The following is a 21,985-nucleotide window of genomic DNA, read 5'->3' on the forward strand; positions in this document are numbered from 1 at the left end:
AGCCTCTTCTTTAGTCGCTGGTGAAAGGTCCTCCTGGTGTTCTCGTCTATTGCCTCTTGATCTACTGGCTCGGGTGCGAGGTCCAGACCCTCAGCCACCCTGTCAGTTTCTTGGCCAGTTGATGTTGGTGGAACCGTCCTTGTTGCTATTGGGCTGCCCTCTTGGCTAGTTTGAGAAGGCCCCTCCCCAGGTTTTGTAGGAGTAGTTTTCTCACTTCCACTTGACACCTCTACTGCTTCTTCTGCCGTGTCTGCCTTGGCCTTGCCGGACGTCCACTTGCCCAAGCATCTTTGTGAGACCCTTGTCGGTTTCTTCCCTCCTACCTTGGCTTCCTGCTTCAACACCAACTTCCTCTTGACTGCCTTTGGCTTCAGAACCTCTGGTGCTGTTGTCCCCGGCTCCTCCGATTGTGCCTCAATCTTCTTTTCTGTCTCTTCCCGCCTTTCTTCTTCCACCGTGTCTTCTGGCTGGTGGACCTCCTGTTCGAATTGTCTTTCTACCGCTTCCTCCCCCATTTGTTCCCCTTTCCTAGGTTCTTTCTCTTCCACCTCTCCTACTGGCTGTTGGGTAACACCTCCCGATTCCTTCCCCACTCCCGATACTTCTCCTTCCCCTTCTACCTGAGATGCGAGGTCCAGACCCTCAGCCATCTCATCAGTATCCACTTCCATGCCTTCTACCCCGCCCATAACCGCCTGAAATTCCTCGTCAGTCATCAACCCCTGCTTCCTGGCCGTCTTGTTCAGATCTTCCTCCTCCCTTTCTTCTTGGGTCATGGTTCCTGTAACAGGCGTCCCTGTCGCTTTGTCATTCTTTTCGTTCTCGTCGGCCCTCTCGTCGGGCTCCTGATCGGCTTTCTCCTCTTCTATTGGACCAGGGTCTTGGTAAGCAGAAAGGGGGCTAACGTCTAGCGGTTCAATTGGTTGATGTGTGGGGGAGGCTTTTTTCTGATGAGGATTTTGGAGGTGTTGGTACGGTGGTAGGGTTAGCGGTGGTTGGGATTTCCGAGGCGGGGGTTGGCATCGCCGGTACTCCTCCGACTTGGGTAAAACCTGCCAAAGTTTCCGTCCAGTCTCTGTTTGGGTCTTGTTGTCTGAGATACGCCGCCAAGGCGTCTAACTGGATCATCACCGGCACCTGTGGCGGCAGTGCTGGTTGGGGTTGCTGGGGGTTTTGCGATGGCCCTCCTTCTGTCGTCGGATCTTCGGTGTGGGTTTTCTTGCTGGTCATCTTCTTCTTTCTTATGGGTGAATCGGTGGTTTACGGTGGTTGTCGGGCGGTTGTTTTTGGGGAGGAAATTGCAGGCAAGGTTTTGAAAGATGAAGGGGAATAGGCGGTTTGGGTATTTATAGAGGGATGGCAGTTTAGGGTTTTGACCGGTTGCAGACGGTTCCAGTCGCTTCACGTCGGATGGAGGCGGTTGAGTGTTATCGCAGCTGATTGGACGTGCTCTGCCATATTTCTGCCCACGTGCCTACTGGTCACTGCCTTCGCCTGCAAAATTGTACCACGCGCAAGTATTCAAATTTCCCATTATCATTTCCCTCTTTATTTGCTGAAATAGGAATTAAAGTGAAAAGGACATTCAAATATAAATTGGAGTTTCACTAAATTAGTATCTTTGCAGTCAATACATGCTCCAAATTAATAATTGGGTCCGAAAATCTTTTTGGTATTTCATATTTTACTACTTGCCTTTTCTAAATTAAATCACTAATTATTTACAATATTTACATCATTAGATAGGGTATTTGGGAATTCTACCTGGTCAACAAGCATGAACCGTATAGAATCGGCCAGGTGGAATCCCAAACCCCTATCCTACTGATCATTTGGCCATATTAAGAGGTAGTGGAATTTCTTCCACCACCCCTATTTCGGCATTTTCCCTATATATTTTCAGTCTATGTCCATTAACGACAAAAGGTCCAGAGTTAGGAAAACTCCCTGAAATTTCGACCGCTCCATTGGAACGAAGTGCGGTGATTATGTAGGGCCCTGTTGACATACTTGGATTTTACATGGTTTTAGAGGGTGGTTATGTATGAATTTGATCATATTTTGTCTATTATTGGACGTGTTTATATCTATTTCTCTATTATGTTGGTATGTTGACCATTTTGTTAAGAATGTGTAGAAAAAGGTACAAAATATGTGGATGTGCAGCAACCTTGGTTTGAGAAAATATTTACTGGATATTTTGAAGTCCAATCAGCCCCTAATACATATCAATCTCTTCTTCTTCGAAAGAGCTTCGCGTGGGTATCTCGCACGCCTCAATCGGAGTTCGGTAGAAGAAGTTATGGCTGTTATACGAACACTGCGCTGTCCAGAAAATCTCACCCGGCCGGGTGAATTATTACCTTATAATTCCACCCGGCCGGGTGGCGTAATTATGCCTGCGAGATTCCAGAGAGTACCAAAGAAGTCCCACCCGGCCGGGTGAATTTCCAGTGGATTAATTCCACCCGGCCGGGTCCGTCAATCTGACGTTTTTCAAAGCAGAAACACTATTTTTGAAGAGGGGAATAAGAAGGAAAAATTAGGTCGATTCTAGGCATTCTCTAGAAGCGAAAAAACACATCTCTCTCTTTGTGAAGAACTCTTGGAAGAAGATTGAAGATTCAAGCTTCAATTCTTCCGCCAATTGCAATTCGAATCATGATTTCCATTGTTTTGCCTTGTTTCTATTTGTTTTCTACCATGAACATGAGTAGCTAAACATCTTTTGTAACGACCCGCCCATTTTGGGTACATTAAATGCGGCGTTCGCTAACTAGGTAGACATAAATGCATCAAAGATCATAGACTAGGGTTTCATTTAAAAGGGATTTGACCAAGGCATTAAATGAATAATTAAGTAGAAGAAGAATCATGCCTTAGCAAAAGAATCCAACAAAAGATTTATTGAAATAAAGCGTAACCAAGTTTTTCCCAAAATAATTCCAACTGTTCATATCCCAAAACATACCCACGAAAATAGCAGTATTCAACCCAACAAAAGATCAAAGTATTCATAATCAATAGCGGAAGCGACCAAGAAAGAAGTGAGGCTATGTATGAAGACACAACGACACTTTAAGTACCAACAGTTCATCTTTATTATTTCCTTGCTCAACACCGCCGCCGCTCGTCACCACTCAACCTGCACATAAGGAAAACACATGCAGGGCTGAGTACGATAAACATACTCAATGGGCTCATTGCCGAAAACAGTTTTATCACAAATATAGTTATTATCATGCCATTTTCGAGTGTCCGTCGGGGTTTTAACTTTAGAAAGACTCGAGGCACCAAAATATCATCTTTCTCAAATATCACGGTCGCGCAACCATTTTTCTCATAGACGTTTACCATATCCTCATTCTACATGACAAGGAATGCGGCCGCAATCCAGGTCACTAGACCGGCCAACCCGTACGCTGACTCTCGGTCTAACATTGGTGTACACTAACCCAAGTAGAGTTTGCGGCTCTACAAGGATCCGAATTCGATTATAACAATAGTGGCATAGCCACGAGGGATAGGCACGACAAAACAAATCAAGGCATGATAACACATCTTTCATTCTCATCAATATCATTTTAGGACAATGTCCTTATTTTAAAAGAAAGCCCACCTCGTAGGTTTAGCTCGATAGAATTCTCTTCTCCTTGTTTATCACGCTGAGAGCGCGAAGTATCACCTTTAAATTAGGCGTATCACAAATCAGTTTCAATCATTGATTTCAAATCATGCATGATCTCTCGTTTTCCCTTTTTTCCCATCGATTATTTTCAAAATCAAAATATCAAAATCAAAGTATGATTACATACTATTTTTATTCAAATAATCATTCCAAAATCACCAATAATTCGATCACACATGAGTGTTCTACACACACAACACATGCACACGATCACCACACATGTGCACGCCGATCGAGGCGTGCACACACACACACACACACGATCGCACACACATCCGTGTATTCCCAAAATTCACCGATTAAAACCCCTTTCACTCGTTCTAGATGCATGTAGATTCAAGAACACCGATTAATCGGTAGAAGAAGAGGAGATCAATAATTAAAGTACCTTTTCCAAAGAACGAACGGTAGAAACAAGGAATTAGTCTTGATTCTTCAATAATCTGTTGCATTTCACTTGAATTCTTCTCAATTGATGAAGAAATCTTGAAGAAAACTTGAAGAAAATATGGAGAGAGTGGGGGAGTAGTTTTCGAAAATTGAGAGGAGTGGGAGGCGCCGGTATTGTGAATACTAGGGTTTGATCTCTTCTCCTATTTATAGAGTGCCAAATAATAATATCCAAATAATTAAATAAATAAATATTTGGAAGATATGGTAGAGATTGTAGGGAAGTGGCGTTGAATTGGTTGAGAAGAATGAGGATTTCAAATTTTGTAGGCTATTTTAATAGCCTATGATTTAATTTGAATATTTCACGGAGTAGAATAATATATCACGGAGCAAGAAAATAATAATTAAACTCCCCAATTAAATAGGAAAAGTGGCGTGAATTACTTCTCTCCACAAGGATTAAATTCAAATCCTAATTTAATTAGGATATGGCAATATCTTCTTAGATTTGACAAGATATGCTAGGATATTTTAGCATATTTATATTTATTCATGGAAGAGAATAAATAAGGGATCAAATAATAAAATAATTCCCTCTTCTCCAATAAATGAGATTTTCGAAAATCTCATGTATATCAAAGGTGACAATTTTCAAAAATTCCATGTAGGAATTATAGAGTATTTGGACTTTGGATTTAATTTGGATAATTATCCCAAACAAATAATTAAATCCAAGAATAATATTATTTCTTCTCCAATATGTGAAAGGGCCGAAAATTCCACATGATTTAGATAATGCTCCTATTATTTTTCTCACTCATCCCTTAGGAAAATAAATAATAATTCCCCCACAATTATATTTCTCCACATCAAATATTCACATATTCAAAATCATCTCCTTTTCACTTTCACTTCATTTCCTCATCGCATTGACCTTTCAACGGCCACGTCATTTTTCCACATCTTTGACTATTCAATAGCCACGTCAACATTTCAACAAGTTGACTATTCAACTCAATTAAAATCCACATATGCAATTAGGTCACATAGACACTATGCAATTAATTACTCATCAAATAATTCACATATCATAGCATTTAAGGCATTTAATGCAAAAATTTTATAACCCGAAAATTAGGGTTTGAAAAAGGGGGGCGTTACATCTTTTATGTAGAATTCTTGGTGAAGATGCATTGATTTATAGTTTTAATCTAATTGACTTCGTTTTTATCTTGCTCTTGCAATTGTTTGAATTATTCTTGTGCTTTTTCCTAACAATTGCTTGATCACCAATTGGGAGTGTAGGGTTTCTTAGAATAATCGGGAGATGAAATATTTAACCTTGAAAGAAGAATTATTCACACCTTAATTCAATAAAACTTGGGAGAGTTGAGGTTTTGAGTGAGATCTTTAATCTAATTGAACTATTAGGAGTTAGGTCTAAGAATTAGAAGGGGACTTCAATTATTACACCTAATCTACGGATTTCTCACCTCGGGAGGGGGTTTAATCTATATTTGTGATTGATTCAACAATTCTGGAGACTTTAAATGGTAAATCGGTTTCAATTGAGTTAGGCTATGAGTTGTGCATCGGATCCTTGAATTCTGCATATTTCTCTATCATTTTTACAACTTGTTTCTTTGTTCTCTTGTTTAAGTGTTTTATTTCATTCTCTGAATTTATATGCTTTCAGTAGTTGATAGTTTCAAAACCAAATTTCTGGATCGTCTGAATAGTAGTCGAAATTGGTTCGTGGTACTTAGGTTTACACTCAATTGTCTCTGTGGGATACGATATACTCTTGCTTGCTATTTGCTACAATAACCCTGTACACTTGCAGGTATTATTTGGGTAAAATAAAGTTGAGTCAAGTTTTTGGCGCCGTTGCCGGGGATAATTTTTGTGTTATATAGCTTGATATCGTGATAATAATCAAGACTACTACTTCAGACATTACTGCTTTATTTTTTTTTCTTTTCTTTTAATTTTTCGAGTTCTCACAATTGTGTTTCTTATTCAGGTGTATGCACACACGTTCTAAAGGCTTGCCTCTAGAACCTTTCGACTCTGAGATCGAAGCATCGAACCGGAAGAGGAACGCATATAGGAGACTCACAAAGAAGATTCAAGCTTCTTCGCCAAACCGCGTAGGAGCATCTTCAGATCGGAGGGACCTCTCACCTATTCGATCACCAGTTCAGGATCATATTCAGCTTGATCCCAATTCTCCTATTCTGATGGAGCACGAAGAAGGGAACAACAACGGAGGCAACAATGGCCCACCACCCCCTCCTCCCACCAATGCTGAGCTTCTACGACAGCTGGAGGAATTGCGCCGACAGGTTAATCGTGAACCAGCTGTGCCGGTGCAGAATCAATATGTATACCACGGAGTGGCAAACCCAACCGTCTTCAACAATATTGATGCCAACAACTTTGAGCTGAAACCAGGACTGATCCAGATGGCGGAAAACAATGCTTTTAGGGGCAAATCCTCAGATGACCCTAACAAGCATATTACCAAGTTCATTCAGATCTGCAACACGACGAAAATGAATGGAGTGACAGATGATCAGATCCGATTGAGACTGTTTCCTTTTTCTTTGGAAGATGCGGCAAAGGATTGGCTCGAGAGTTTGACACCGGGGTCCATTAGAACATGGGACCAGATGGTCCACAAATTCCTGGAGAAGTTCTACCCTCCTAGTGAGGCTATTAAGAGGCAACACGAGATCATTGCCTTTCAGATGATTCCTACGGAGACTATCAGAGATGCATGGGGGAGATTCAAAGCCTTGCTGAAGAGGTGTCCCAATCATGGTCTGTCCCCAACAGTGCAAGTCATTACATTCTTCAAGGGATGTATACCTGAAGCACAACGGGAGTTAAATCTCAGCGCGGGAGGTAATCTTCTCAAGAAAGGAGAGGAGGAGGCGATGGAGGTGATTGAAGAGCTTGCATCCAGTGATGAAGGATGGAGCAACGAAAGGAGTAAGGTGCATAGGGTGGCTTCTACCATGGATCATGATACAATGAGCACCTTATCCGACAAGCTGGATGCCTTAACCATGAAATTTGACTGCATGGCGATGAGGCAACCGTCACAAGAGCCCCAAGGAAGTATGGAGGATGTGAATTACGTGCAGCAGGGGGGCAACATGTATTACAATAACTCACGCCCGAACTTTAATGGGGGAGGATACAACCAATATGGGAACAAGGGGCATCCCAATCTCTCTTATGGGAACCACAATAATGCTCTGCAGCCTCCTCCGGGATTTACAGTTTCTGATGGGATGGTGAACGACCCCAAGAAGATGACCACAGAGGACATACTCAAGTCCTTCATGCTACAATCTAATAAGGTCATGGAGCAGAACAATCAAAGGATGGAGAAGGTCGAGGCGGATGTACAAGGAATGGCCACTCATTTGAAGAACATTGATATTCAGATCAGCCAGATTTCCCAGACTGTGAGTACTCTTACTCAACCGGGAAAATTCCCTTCTACCACTATCATCAATCCCAAGGACTGCAAAGCTATACATCTGAGGAGTGGAACAAACTACGAGGGACCTTCAATGCCATCCGAGAATGAGGGTAGAGTAGCAGAAAAGAGAGCTGAAGAGGAGGAATTGGTCGAAGAAGATGAGACAGTGCAAATTTCTACTCCACCTAAGGAGAACACGACTATACCTTCACCCACACCACCTACAGCTCATACTCCAGCTGAAGTGAGGATCCCTTATCCTCAACGTGTTCAGAAGAAGAAGACAGATGCTCAGTTCTCGAGGTTCTTAGACATCTTCAGGAAGGTGAACTTGAATATCCCATTGGTGGAGGCACTTCAAGAAATGCCTACATATGCAAAGTTCCTAAAAGATGTGCTCTCCAAGAAGAAGAAGTGGACTGACTATGAGACGGTGAACATATCTGAAAACTGTAGTGCCATAATTCAGAAAAAGCTACCGGCCAAGCTTAAAGATCCTGGGAGTTTCAACATCTCATGCGTCATTGGAAATGACAGACAGACAAAGGCACTTTGTGATCTGGGGGCGAGCATAAATTTGATGCCATTATCATTTTTCAGAAAGATGAAGATCGGCACTCTCAAGCCGACTACAATCACACTGCAGATGGCAGATAGAACCGTCACCTATCCTAAAGGAATTGTTGAGGACGTTCTTGTGAAGGTACACGACTTCATATTTCCCGTCGATTTTGTAGTGTTGGATATGGAAGAAGACGTGAATGTACCGCTTATCCTGGGGCGTCCATTCCTTGCAACGGGAAAAGCATTGATAGATATAGCGAGGGGAGAGCTCACTCTTCATATGGGCAACAAACGCCACATCTTATCTATCTACAATGCTATGAAGAGTCGTGAGGAAGAGGAACTGGTTACGAAGAAGGAGTGCAAAGCTGTGCATGTTGTAGAAGTCCAAAAGGCACAAGAAATTGAGTCCACATTTGGGGATTTCTCTTTGCCGCAGTGGATGTTTGGTTCATGTGGTGGATCAATTTCTAAAGAAAAGACTGCATCAAATGCCAAAGTGAAAGAGAAGAAAACAAAAGCTGAAAATTCACCCGAAGTGGAAACCAAAATTTCTGATGGAGCTCTGAAGAATACTTGGTGGAAGAAGAGATTGGCGAGATCCTATGCTTCCAAGATTGGCAGAAAATCCAACACCACCATTTATGGCGTGACATGATGCAGCTCATGGAGGACGTCGAGCCAACGACGATAACCAAAGGCACTGTAGGGGAGGTAACCCCTAGTAGGTAACTTTTAATTTTATCGTTTTAGTTTATTTTTGGTGTGTTTTGTGTTGCTTTCATACCATGTAAGTCTCCCTTCTCCACCAACTTTTCAAACTTATTCTTTGCATAGCTTTGAATAAGTTTGGGGGGATGATATGGTGGATAGGGATACTAACGAGGTACTTATCTTATTGCTTTAGATTGATTAGTTGTCTTTTGTTGCTTTTTATTTTGTTTTAGGATAGAATTGTTTTGTTTGGTTGTGATTGATTGAAAATTTAGAGGCTTGAAGTGAAAAAAATTTGGTTTCTTGGGGTAAAGACTAGTTGTTAATGATAAAAACATCATCCATCTTTTAAGCTATCATGGTCTTTGACTTAAGAGTTTGAGTAATAGGTGCATAAGTAACGAATTGCTTGTTTGCCTTGATTCATGCTATTACCCGAGTGAGATTTGAGCCAAAACTTCTTTTTTGTGTGATTTTTTATCATATGCTTGTTGTTGTTTCTAGAACTTGCTCCTAATCATATTAAATCTACATAGTGAATGTGAATTTAGGAGATGACGTTAGGCATTCTTTGTTCTCCCCTTCACAAGTGTATATATTTTTGTCTTAATCCCTAGTTAGCCCTCCTAGCCTAAAAAGTGTCACAATGTCAAATATTTGTTAAGTCACCGTCAAGAGTGATAAGCCTACAAACTTGGAAGCACATATGGGGCGTTGTAAAAAAAAAAAAATGTAATGGAGGTATAAGCTAGACGAAGTCTAGAGGAATAAGGAAAAAAAAACAATAAATTTGTGGAGGTATAAGCTAGACGAAGTCTAGAAGAGTTATTGGTTGGGTTTCTAAATAAGTGGGGACCGGATGGGAGGAAGAAGTTCGACAAAGTCTTACTTATCTGAGATTTGTTATGAGAAATGGTCTTTTGTTGGGATTTGTAATATGAGAGTACTTGGGCTTCTCTTACTTCTCAGCCACTTTAGCCAAAATGTTCCCTACCGTCCAAAAAGCCACATTACAACCTTAATAAAGTCCTTTCTGATTTTAGATTCACTTTCACATTCTAGTAGAGGAGATGTTTGATTTTGAGCAAGCATATGGTAAACACTACTTGTATTTTGATTTGAGAGTATTATTTCTATACATACACCTTTGAGAGTGAGATACACATACACATATCTTGAGAGAAGCATGAATCCAAGGTGATATACGAGTTAGTAGTAAAAGTGCACTCGACGGCTTGACTTTATAGAATTTGTATTGTGATATGCTCTTGTCTTCCATACTCTTTGAAACAATGATGATGTCTAAATCCCTTTAAATCCAAGTCTTCTTTTAGTTCTTTTTTCTTCATTGCTCGAGGACTAGCAATTATGTAAGTTTGGGGGAGTTGACATACTTGGATTTTACATGGTTTTAGAGGGTGGTTTTGTATGAATTTGAGCATATTTCGTCTATTATTAGGCGTGTTTATATCTACTTCTCTATTATGTTGGTATGTTGACCATTTTGTTAAGAATGTGTAGAAAAAGGTACAAAATATGTGGATGTGCAGCAGCCTTGGTTTGAGACAATATTTACGGGAGATTTTGAAGTCCAATCAGCCCCTAATGCATACCAATCTCTTCGTCTTCGAAAGAGCTTCGCGTGGGTATCTCGCACGCCTCAATCGGAGTTCGGTAGAAGAAGTTATGGCCGTTATACGAACACTGCGCTGTCCAGAAAATCTCACCCGGCCGGGTGAATTATTACCCTATAATTCCACCCGGCCGGGTGGCGTAATTATGCCTGCGAGATTCCAGAGAGTACCAAAGAAGTCCCACCCGGCCGGGTGAATTTCCAGTGGATTAATTCCACCCGGCCGGGTCCGTCAATCTGACGTTTTTCAAAGCAGAAACGCTATTTTTGAAGAGGGGAATAAGAAGGAAGAATTAGGTCAATTCTATTCATTCTCGACAAGCGACAAAACACATCTCTCTCTTTGTGAAGAACTCTTGGAAGAAGATTGAAGATTCAAGCTTCAATTCTTCCACCAATTGCAATTCGGATCATGATTTCCACTGTTTTTCCTTGTTTCTATTTGTTTTCTACCATGAACATGAGTAGCTAAACATCTTTTATGTAGAATTCTTGGTGAAGATGCATTGATTTATAGTTTTAATCCAATTGACTTCGTTTTTATCTTGCTCTTGCAATTGTTTGAATTATTCTTGTGCTTTTTCCTAACAATTGCTTGATCACCAATTGGGAGTGTAGGGTTTCTTAGACTAATCGGGAGATGAAATATTTAACCTTGAAAGAAGAATTATTCACACCTTAATTCAATAAAACTCGGGAGAGTTGAGGTTTTGAGTGGGATCTTTAATCTAATCGAACTATTAGGAGTTAGGTCTAAGAATTAGAAGGGGACTTCAATTATTACACCTAATCTACGGATTTCTCACCTCGGGAGGGGGTTTAATCTATATTTGTGATTGATTCAACAATTCTGGAGACTTTAAATGGTAAATCGATTTCAATTGGGTTAGGCTATGAGTTGTGCATCGGATCCTTGAATTCTGCATATTTCTTCATCTTTATCTGCAACTTGTTTCTTTGTTCTCTTGTTTAAGTGTTTTATTTTAATCTCTGTTTTTATATGTTTTTAGTAGTTGTTAGTTTAAAACCAAACTTCTCGATCGTCTGGATAGTAGTTGAAATTGGTTCGTGGTACTTAGGTTTACACTTAATTGTCTCTGTGGGATACGATATACTCTTGCTTGCTGTTTGCTACGATAGCCCCGTACACTTGCGGGTATTATTTGGGTAAAATAAAGTTATTTCCATACGATGAGGTAAAAGGACCCATGAAGTCCATACCCCAGATGTCAAACACCTCACAAACTATTATTGGAACTTGCGGCATTTCATCTCTTGCGGAGATCCCACCGGTCAGTTGGCAACGGTCACAGCCCTTGCAGAACTCGTATGCATCTCTATTCGGGGTCGGCCAGTAGAATCCGCTATCTAGCACTTTTCTCGCAGTCTTCCTAGGTCCGAAATGCCCCCCACATGTGAAGGAGTGGCTATGCGTCAGTACATCCCGTTGCTCCCAGTCAGGAACACATCTTCTAATGACCTGGTCTGCTCCTGCCTTCCACAAGTATGGGTCGTCCCAGAAATAATACCTTGCTTCGCTCTTGATCTTCATCCTCTGAGCCTTTGTTACATTTGGCACCATTGGCAGCTCTCCTGTTACCAAGTAGTTTGCCATGTCCGCATACCAGGGTTCATGTCCCACTTTTTCCTTACCTTTGGTTGTTGCGTCCTGACCAGTAAGTCTCATCACTTCTTCCCAATTGACCTTCCTTGCGGAGAAATTGACTTCACATAAATGCTCTTCTGGGAATCGATCCCTCACATCTTCACTGTTCCCTTCTTGTATTATTGATACGCTCAAGTGGTCCGCTACCTTGTTCTCAACTCCCTTCTTGTCTTCTACCTCCTAGTCGAATTCTTGTAAAAGCAGCACCCATCTTATTAGTCGAGGCTTCGACTCCTTCTTCATAATGAGATACTTGATCGCTGCATCAGACACCAATTTCTCCTTAAGGAGGTTGAAAGCAGCCTTGCAATGTTTGTCAAAAATGAACTCCACCTCGTTCTGGAGAGGTCTGGTAAGGGGTTGAGCAATCTTGGCGAAATCCTTAATAAATCTCCGATAAAATCCAGCATGGCCAAGAAAACCCCTTATTCCTTTCTGATCAGTAGGGAAGGGTAGTTTGGATATGACATCCACCTTAGCTTGATCCACCTGGATTCCTTTTTCCGACACCACGTGTCCTAGAACGATTCCTTCTGTAACCATAAAGTGGCATTTCTCAAAGTTCAAGACCAGATTCTTTGCTTGACACCTTCCTAGCACTACATCCAGATGTTGCAAGCATGAGTCGAAAGAGTCTCCATAGATAGTGAAATCATCCATAAAGATCTCTATACAATCTTCAATCAAATCCGAGAATATGCTCATCATGCACCGTTGGAAAGTACCGGGGGCGTTGCATAGGCCAAATGGCATACGCCTATATGCATAGGTTCCAAACGGGCATGTGAACGTGGTCTTATCTTGGTCCTCCGGGTTCACATAGATTTGAAAGTAACCACTGTACTCATCCAAAAAGCAGAAATACTTCCTCCCAGCCAGTCGCTCCAGCATCTGGTCTATGAATGGCAGGGGGAAGTGGTCTTTCCTGGTTGCAGCGTTCAACTTTCGGTAATCTATACACATCCGCCAACCAGTGACTAGTCTGGTGGGCACTAGTTCATCTGGATCCCTGACTGGGGTTTGTATACTAAAAGATGCTTCGAGCGTACATGCCTTTGTACAGGTCAGCTTGTGCATGTATACGAGAAACGCCACGTCCACTTGTTTACCTATTTATGAGAATAAATAATATAATATAATGGTTTATTATTGAAATATAATAAACAAGTCTAAGGCTTTTTACTAAGAAGGTCAAGTAGGGAAATTCGATGAATCTCCTCATGAGTTTTCCAGTAGGGGACTTGGCCAGATCTAGTAAGAAGAAAAACGTATTCACAACCTAGATAGGCTTTCGGCTACCTATTGGTATGGTTGCGGTGTTTGTGATAATTCTCTCTTACCTAAGAAGAGATTAGTAACACCGGTGTGGTAAAGCACTGAAAGGATCTAAATCGAAATGTATTCTTTATTGCTATCTACTGAAAGAATATATTTCAGAAAGTTTAGTATTTTCTAGTCTATGATATTAATATCAATATTGTTTATTCAATCAAACGCCACTTTGACTTATCAATATGTGAGAGTTTGTACGTAACTCAAGTTAATCTTGGGTGGTAGTAGTTGAATAACATGAAGGTATTGGAATATTATTTCATAGAATTCGCGTGCCCAGTGTGGTATGATTAAATCCCTAAGGGGTGATCCCCAAGAGGTGTTTGAAAAAGGAATTTATTATTCAGAAAACTGCGCAGTTGGAATTTATTCCACAGATAATAAATAAAGTTTCAAACTAGAAAAACTCTTTGGAGAATTAATTTAATTCTAGTCACATAGCAGACAAAAGAATTAAATTGACGGATCAAGATAATCTTAAACGCGAGAAATATTATAAAATAAAATGGACCCAAGTTATTTGTAATTTGGTGATTTAAGTGGGAGTGCAATATAAATAATGAATGAAAGGGAAACCCTAGCACACAATCCAAGACAACACAAAACCCTAACCCTAGTGCCTAGAAATCGGCGCCGCCTTCTTCTTCCTCTTGGTCTCGATTTTCGAGCCATAGCAGTGGGAGAATTAGGGTTTTGATTATTGTTCTTGATCTATCCTAATTCATAGGATTAGATCTAGACAATTTGGTGTTTGTATTGGGTTTCCCTAGATCCATTCAAAGTTATTTAATTGGTTTTCTAAGATCCGCCCATACGGATGGAGAATCAAGGACGAGGGAATAGTAAGTTAGATTCGTGCTCGATAAACCAAGGATCTCCGGGTGGTGCAGCTAGCAACGTCAATCCGATGTCGGATTATGAGGTAACAATCGAATATGCATCAAATATGCATGATTATGTATTTATTTGATGTTATATCTATAGATCTATGTTTATTGCATGAAATTGGAGTTGAATGCATAATCACCTAAATAGATCCGTCTAGGACCTGTTTGGTTTCCGTGTCTTCCGCTGCGGTAGTCCCAATAGTAGAATGTTATCTCCCCGATCTCTGGCAACTGCCGCAGTGTGAGAACAAGACAACCTCCACATCTGCCATTTCCCGCAACTACACATTTTTCTCCAATACTTGACCTCATAACAGTTTCCACCCTTTCCCTTTGGATCGTGCCTCGGATAAGACATCATATCTGCCCTCATGGATGTTGACTCGTCTTACCACATGTTTTCGGCCTCTTGCATCATTATCATTCAATTTGTCATACGCCCATAGGGTCAAATCAGTTTGGCATTGTGCCGCTTCTGTTGATCTTGTCTGAAACCATTTAATTGTTCTCCAGAATGTCAAATCAATACAAGCCCTAATAGGTAGATCTCTGGCACCTTTCAAGACGTTGTTATATGCCTCCACCATGTTCGTCGTTGCTTCACCCCATCTACGACCTTTGTCGTATGCCATTGTCCATTGCTACGCATCAATACGCCAAAGGTACTCAACTGCCTCTGACTAACATACCCTAGGTGGCGTCTTTTCCTAAAATATTTTCTCTCCTTTGTGGCTATCCCCATTTTCCACACTAGACCCTTCACCCTCACACCCTTGTGATGCTATAACACATTTTTTCATACATGTACTAAGCAAAATCGGTGAATGCCTCGTGGCGGTTGTTCCCTTATATCAGACTCCATTGCATTCAACATTCCTGGGTGTCTATAAGATATGATGCAGACATCTCTATCGCCCTTCATGACATGAAGGTTGATTAACTTCATAAACCAATTCCAACTATTACTTGTTTCATTATCAACAATTGCGTAAGCAACGGGTAAACACTTCTTATTTGCATCAAATCCAATAGCACAAAGAAGTTTACCTTTGAGCCTTCCACGCAAATGAGTGCCGTCAACTGCTAGCACTGGCTTGCAAAGCTGAAAAGCCTCCACACACGGCCCGAATGCCCAAAATACATACTTGAACAACTTTTGTGTCTCGGTACTATGTCTTTCATCATGATGCCACTCATCATGATGCCACTCAACAATTGTACCACGGGTGCGCTTCTGCAACTCAATCATATAACTAGGTAAATCTTCAAATGATGACTCCCATTCACCAAAAGCGAGCTCTATAGCCTTCCTCCGAGCATACCATGCTTTCTTGTAGGATATTTCAACATGATACTTTTGTTTCACATCCTCAATAATGGAGTTAGGCGTATACTCAGGGTCCTTTAGAATATGATGCTTAACACACAAAGCCACCATATCTGATGAAACGTTGGCGTGGTACCTGGAGTTGGGATTACCTATACAAGTATGTCTATCAGTCCATTGTCTGATTTCCCATTTGCGGTCGTGATTCCTCAATGTTGCTCGAAGTTTCCAAATACAACCGGTTTGATTCTGTCGTCTCCTATTTGTGGTCGTGCTCCCCGCCTCTTTGGGTGGCTTCAGAGTTTTGCATTCCACATTCCACTTTGTTGGTTTACTTTCCACCACGTAGTATTATTTTGTGGATGACTCCAAATGCCACAAAGTAACAACAGTCTTCAATTGTAGCTTGGTATCAAATTTGGTTCCTAACCCAATCCGTGTAGGATTCTTTTCATCCCAAAACCAATTGCTACATTCAGAATCATCATGGTTACTTTCATAGTAATTACCTTTTGTCGTCGGTAGAGTACGAAAATAAGGTAACCCTGGATGCTCATACTCCTGCTCACTTTGCGGGACTATTGGGACATACCTACGAGGCACATTCAATGTCTCATCATCAGATGCATCTTGGGTTGCTTCTGATTCTTCACTCAATTCAGGTGAGGTTGTTGATTTTTCTAACATAGAGTCTTCAGATTCAGAATCGTCACTAACTTCATTATGGGGAGATAGTCCACCATCCCCAAAAACAGGCCCATCATCCCCAAAATTAGCCGGCTCGTGACTAACTTCATTATGTCCAGATGACCCATCATCATATTGTACTCTATCTTGAAGTTGTCGTTGTCCTCTTCTAGATTGATAGACAATGACCGTATGTGGAGTACGTTGCTATGCTAACTTAGCTTGATAGTCAACAAATAACTCAATTTGACCTGATTGAATAGTTGTTGCAAACATATCCCTCATATATGCATCGCAAAGTCGAACGCCAACAAAGTTGTATCCATGACCCATTTGAATTGCACGCTTCCATGTCAAACTAATCATATACTCATTAACATTGATTCCAATGCAATCACATATTCTGTTAACCAACTCATTGTATGCAACAAATTTATCTAACACAAGGTATGCATTTGCCATGGGTGGCTCATAAGACAAATCAATTCCTCCAATTTGTACTATTCTTCCATCCCAATATAAAAGGACACAAATAGATTCTGTGTCCATAATCCTGCAATACATACACAACTTTATCTCAAAATTTAAATAATTCAAAATAAACTATATACCAAATCTTTAGAAATTAACAATTTAAAAGACACTACATACCAAATCCTAGTAGCTAATAACACACATTGAACATACAATTTATACCAATAGCATAAAATTTTAATTTTTAACTACAAAACCTAAAATTACAATTTTCACCATAAACTATGAATATATGCTAAATGAAGAAGAAAAGCATGTAACTTACCTTGAGGGAGAAACAATTAGACGAATTTGTTCGATTTATGCATGAATCGGACGACAAGGTAGCATCTTCGAAGGGTTTCGCGAGGGCAGGGGAGAGAAGCAGCAGCGCGTCCCGTTCTGAATTGCCGAATTTTATTCAGGTGAAATACGCATTCTTAGAATGCGTATCAAATACGCATTCTCAGAATGCGTTTTAAGTTTGAATTTTGACTTGTTGTTTGACTGCCGAAATCACCTTAGAATGCGCAACACCCATTTACAGAAAAAAAAAAAGAAAAAAAAAAGCACCTATCGGTGGAAGCCAATTTCCAGAATGCCCTATTTATAGAATTTAGCCCATTTTGTCTCTTCTTCCCCAATCTTTCTTGCGTCCCAGCACAACAAACTATAAACTTTTTCGATTCGAGCCAGGGTGCCTAGGCCTGCTAGATCGGTGGCTTGGCCAACAGTAGGAGATATCCCGATCTCATGATTAATAATAATAATAATAATAATAATAATAATAATAATAATAATAATAATAATAATAATAATAATAATAATAATATCGGACGAATGAGTATATTTTATAAATTTGGGAAGAAAATATGATACAAATAAAATAGTACTTCAATAAATAGTGAAAACAAAATAGAAATGAGGAAGAGAGTGAGATAGAGAAAAAGTGAAAAACCATGAAATACTATTTATTTCTTTAATTTATTGATACATATATAAGATTACACTCATATTTATAGTTCTGGAAAGAGAGATCATGAACAACTTGAAGGAGTTTGGCCATCTCCAAGAAATTGAACATCAGCTGAAGAGCAAAATGCATTAGTTGGCTTCCCTTCAAAGGTCAAGCTAACTCCCTTCAATTGTATGTCTTTGCAAGGATGCGATTTGCTGCAATCAACCTTCACCCCGACTTCTTTACTCGAGCTACCACGAACGTCGATGAATTTTACACCATTTATCAAAACACTCGATTCACCACCCTCACATTTCTTGTGTGGGCAATAATGTTGATCGATGATGATCGGCTTGTCCACATTATCTACTATAATGCCCTCAAAAGTGATATCCGAAACAAGGCCCGGTGTAGAAGCCGCGAACGTCTTGATCCTTAGCCCGTTTTTGGTGTTTTTTAAATTGCAATTGGTTACCCGAATGGACCGGACTTCCTTCTCCCCTAGATCTTGCCCGAGGCTCCCAATACTGATGCCGTGGCCCGGGCCGCAATTCACGCCTGTGATGTCCACGTTGGTGACTCCGTCTCCTATGGAGATGCAGTCGTCTCCAGTGGCGATGGTTGCACCGCTGATTCTGATGTTGTTGGATTTTCCGAGGTGGATACCGTCGGTGTTGGGGCTGTGATCCGGAGCTGTGGCGTGGATGTTTGCTATGGTTACGTTGTTGGAGCTGTGGACGTTAAAGTGGAACTTTTTGCTGTTGATGGAATGGATGTCTCTAATGTTCACTTTGTTGACTTTGTCAAACTTCAATGACTGTAAATTTGGGTGAGGGTTAGGTCATAAATGTACTATATATATATAGGGGGATAATTTTGATGACTCATCAATTCAGTATATAAAAAATGTAATCGCAACAACATGTCAATTACTATGTCTTTGTGTTGACTTTGTAAATTTATATATAGTTATGCACTGTCACTGCATGTATTTAAGATCTTCTCGTGCTGAAATTAGAGTTGCATCAAAAATTGACAGTGAGACATCTTAACACTCACGCTGTTCCATTAATAATGAAATGTTCTCTTAGATGGAAACAAAATGATCAGATGTTTCAAATTTAATGGGACAGATGGAGTATAAGATAGAGAGAAGAAGTGAAATTCTTCGTGCCACATCATAAGTTTCGGTTTGTGTTACCGTTATAGTGGTGTCATGCGTGGTCTCCCAATAGGAGGCTCCATTTCCGTCTAAGGTGCCGGTGCCTGATATCGAGAGGCTATCGACATGGCTAAACATGATCCAATGATCAAGGTCGGGAGTAGGATCTTCCGGAGCAATTATAGTTCCTTCTAGTACAAAATTGGTTTCACCATTGCATGGCCCTGAAAATTCAATATCACTTAATTCATAATTTCCTTTTGGAATACTAAGTGTGCCTCCATCAGTTTCACAAGCTTTCTTCCATGCATCTAGAAAATACTGCAACAAAATAAATAAAACTAGTTAAGTATATGCAACAAATTACATTTGCTATCATGAAATCCATTGTTAATTTATGTGGCAAAATGCTTCTTTATTTATGATACCTCTTTGCTATCTGTTTTGGCACCATTTTGAGAAATTGTGAATATGTTGCTTTGGCAATGGACATGAAGAGTGCTCCAAATGGAGAGAACAAAGAAAATAACAATGCTTTGAGACAAACAATTTGAATCCATTGATGAAGTATTGTTGGTGATGATATGAACTCAAAATAGAGACACTTCTATTTATAGCTCTAAGTTGAAGTCATGCATTAAAGTTTGTAACTCAATGTTGTTTAACATACTATTCCAAATTTTATTTATGGAATGTTGATTACTAAGTTAGTAGCTTTCCTAGTCAATTTTACAATCAACAGGAAAAAATAAATAACCGACCTATATATTTTTCAAATTGTTTCAAATATTTAGCACACAGTTTAGATATTTATGAAGTTTTGCATCTTTGAGATCACTCAAACTTACAATATCCCGTTTTTGTTAAACATTTAGTACTATTCTCATTTTCTATATTTGTTTAATTTTTATTTCATTATACATTATACTACGTCCGTCCCACAAGAATATATACTATTTCTTATTTAGTTCGTCCAACAAGAATACACAATTTTTAAATTTGAAAACTCTTTTCTCTCTATTGAGGTGAGATTCATTCTCCACTAACAATACTTTAATTACTTTTTCTTTCTACTTCTCTCGTACTTTACCAATTGTGCATTAAAACCCGTGCCCAATCCAAAGTACATATTCTTGTGGGACAGAGGTTGTAATTATGATTCGTGAATATATAAAACAAATAATTTTATTAAAAAAGATGCATAACTTTATTATTCCATTTGTTTGTTTGGGATATTTCTGCATTTGATTATCATAACAACTCATAATTTTATCTCCGTCCCACAAAAATAGTCAACATCCATTTTAGAAAGATTTTCACTTTATTAAAGTGTCTCATTTTCTATTTATAATATGTCAATTACTTTTTTTTCATTTTATATCTTTCATATTTTACCAATTAAGCACTAAAAGTCATTTGGCCCCCAAAATATCTATTTTTATGGAATGAATGAAAGTATTATCTTTATGATTTATTTCCTTAGTTGTTAGGTAAAAATTTGATGCCATTTTAATTAATAAATTTGCACTCTTATTTCACAATCGACGTCGTCGTACATAGTTAATAAAATGTGCACTCTTATTTTATAAAGACGACACCTTTTATACAATAAAATTGCCAACTATTCCTTCTAGCCAACTCGACATCTATCTCATTTTAATATAGTTGGAATTCGTTGACGATGGGAAATTCGAACTTCCATTTAAGTTCGTGATTCTATATAACTGATTTTAGGTCATCTTAGATATTCTCATTAATTTTTTTTTTGCTATTCCATATATAATTATGGATTCCTTATCGGTGACCTAATACGGCTAAATCATTTAATGAAAGCTATATTCATGTCTTTAGGCTATTTCAAACCTTACTTTTTGAAGTTTAATGAAAGCTAAATTCATGTCTTTATGGTGTTTAAATATTTGAGCTTCAAAGTGTAAGAAGTCAATCGTATAAGCAATATCCGATATGTTAGAAATGAACGCAGTATAAAATGAACTAAAACAACTAAAAATGAACTCAGTGTTATCTAATACTACTGTTCTAGAATGAAGAAAATATGAAGGATCTGACGTTCAACGCTAGAAATTAGTTTGACATTTATTATAATAATATTGTTGGACTTATTGGAAAATAATTAGTGAAGGAAAGAAATAAAAATTGAAAGCCAAGATCGACTAGAATAAGTCAAAGGAAGACATATGTTATCCATATTTAACAAAATAAAATGAAAATAGTAATAAATGAAAATGGTAAGACAAATGGGATGGCTTCCCTTTCTACCATTTTTGGATTAATTTATAAAAGTTTTCTATTGTGTTGAAATATTTGGGCTTCATATCGAAAGTGGTCAGTTGTATAAGCATTATCCAATAGTTTGAAAGTTAAAATTGAATACTCCTTCCCGTTGGATGCATTTCTTTTTTTACACGCAATTAAGGAAATATGTGTTAAGTGAATTCAGTAAAAAGAATAATAAAATAGAAAAGGAAAAAGATAGAGAGATGAAGAGATAGTAGAATAAGTGAGAACAAATGTATTGACTTTTACTAAAAAATGAAATAACAAAATGACAAAAATGACTCCACTATTTTGGAACAGAGACAATATTTATTACTCCCTCTGTCACACTTTAGGAGTCCCGGTTGAGTTCGGCACGAGTTTTAAGATATATTAAGGAAAGTTGGTGAAAAAAGATAGTGGAATGTGGGTCCTACTTTTATATATTAGTTTTATAATAAAGTTTGAGTGGAAAAAAGTGAGTGGAATGTGGGGCCTATTTACCAATTATGGAATATTCCAACCGGAACTCCTAAAGTGGGACACCCAAAAGTGGTAAACTGGGACTCCTAAAGTGGGACGAAGGGAGTAAATAGGATTGGGTAATCGCAACGAAATGGAATGAAATTGTCATTCCATTCCCACCTACGTTCTATTTGCATTTTCATTCCATTCCATCATACCAAGAAGC

General features: G+C 39.2%; 2 protein-coding genes across 2 annotated transcripts in view; both read right to left on the reverse strand.

Moving 5' to 3' along the window:
• The window catches only part of LOC125213641 (smoothelin-like protein 1), a 2,373-nt gene extending 1,143 nt beyond the window's left edge, over nt 1-1,230 (reverse strand). Inside the window, exons 1-2 of the mRNA XM_048114297.1 lie at nt 1,053-1,230; nt 89-880 (exon numbers count right to left, since the gene is read on the reverse strand). Coding sequence (XP_047970254.1) covers nt 89-880; nt 1,053-1,230 — 970 coding nt within the window. The remainder of the gene's footprint in view (nt 1-88; nt 881-1,052) is intronic.
• A 16,704-nt stretch (nt 1,231-17,934) lies between these two features.
• LOC125213794 (exopolygalacturonase-like) lies at nt 17,935-19,155 on the reverse strand. The gene is made up of 2 exons (XM_048114536.1): nt 19,057-19,155; nt 17,935-18,672 (listed from the first exon to the last, which is right to left on the reverse strand). The coding sequence occupies exons 1-2, from the start codon at nt 19,153-19,155 to the stop codon at nt 17,935-17,937; spliced, it is 837 nt and encodes a 278-aa protein (XP_047970493.1).
• Nucleotides 19,156-21,985: the final 2,830 nt, after the last annotated feature.

The sequence above is a fragment of the Salvia hispanica genome, chromosome 1, assembly GCF_023119035.1.
Source record: "Salvia hispanica cultivar TCC Black 2014 chromosome 1, UniMelb_Shisp_WGS_1.0, whole genome shotgun sequence".
Classification (NCBI taxonomy): domain Eukaryota; kingdom Viridiplantae; phylum Streptophyta; class Magnoliopsida; order Lamiales; family Lamiaceae; genus Salvia; species Salvia hispanica.

Coding starts and splice junctions, on each gene's coding strand:
- LOC125213794 (XM_048114536.1), bottom strand. CDS start 19,155: ATGTTTAGCCATGTCGATAGCCTCTCGATATCAGGCACCGGCACCTTA. Junction 18,673..19,056: donor CGCATGACACCACTATAACG/GTAACACAAACC, acceptor CCAAATTTACAG/TCATTGAAGTTTGACAAAGT.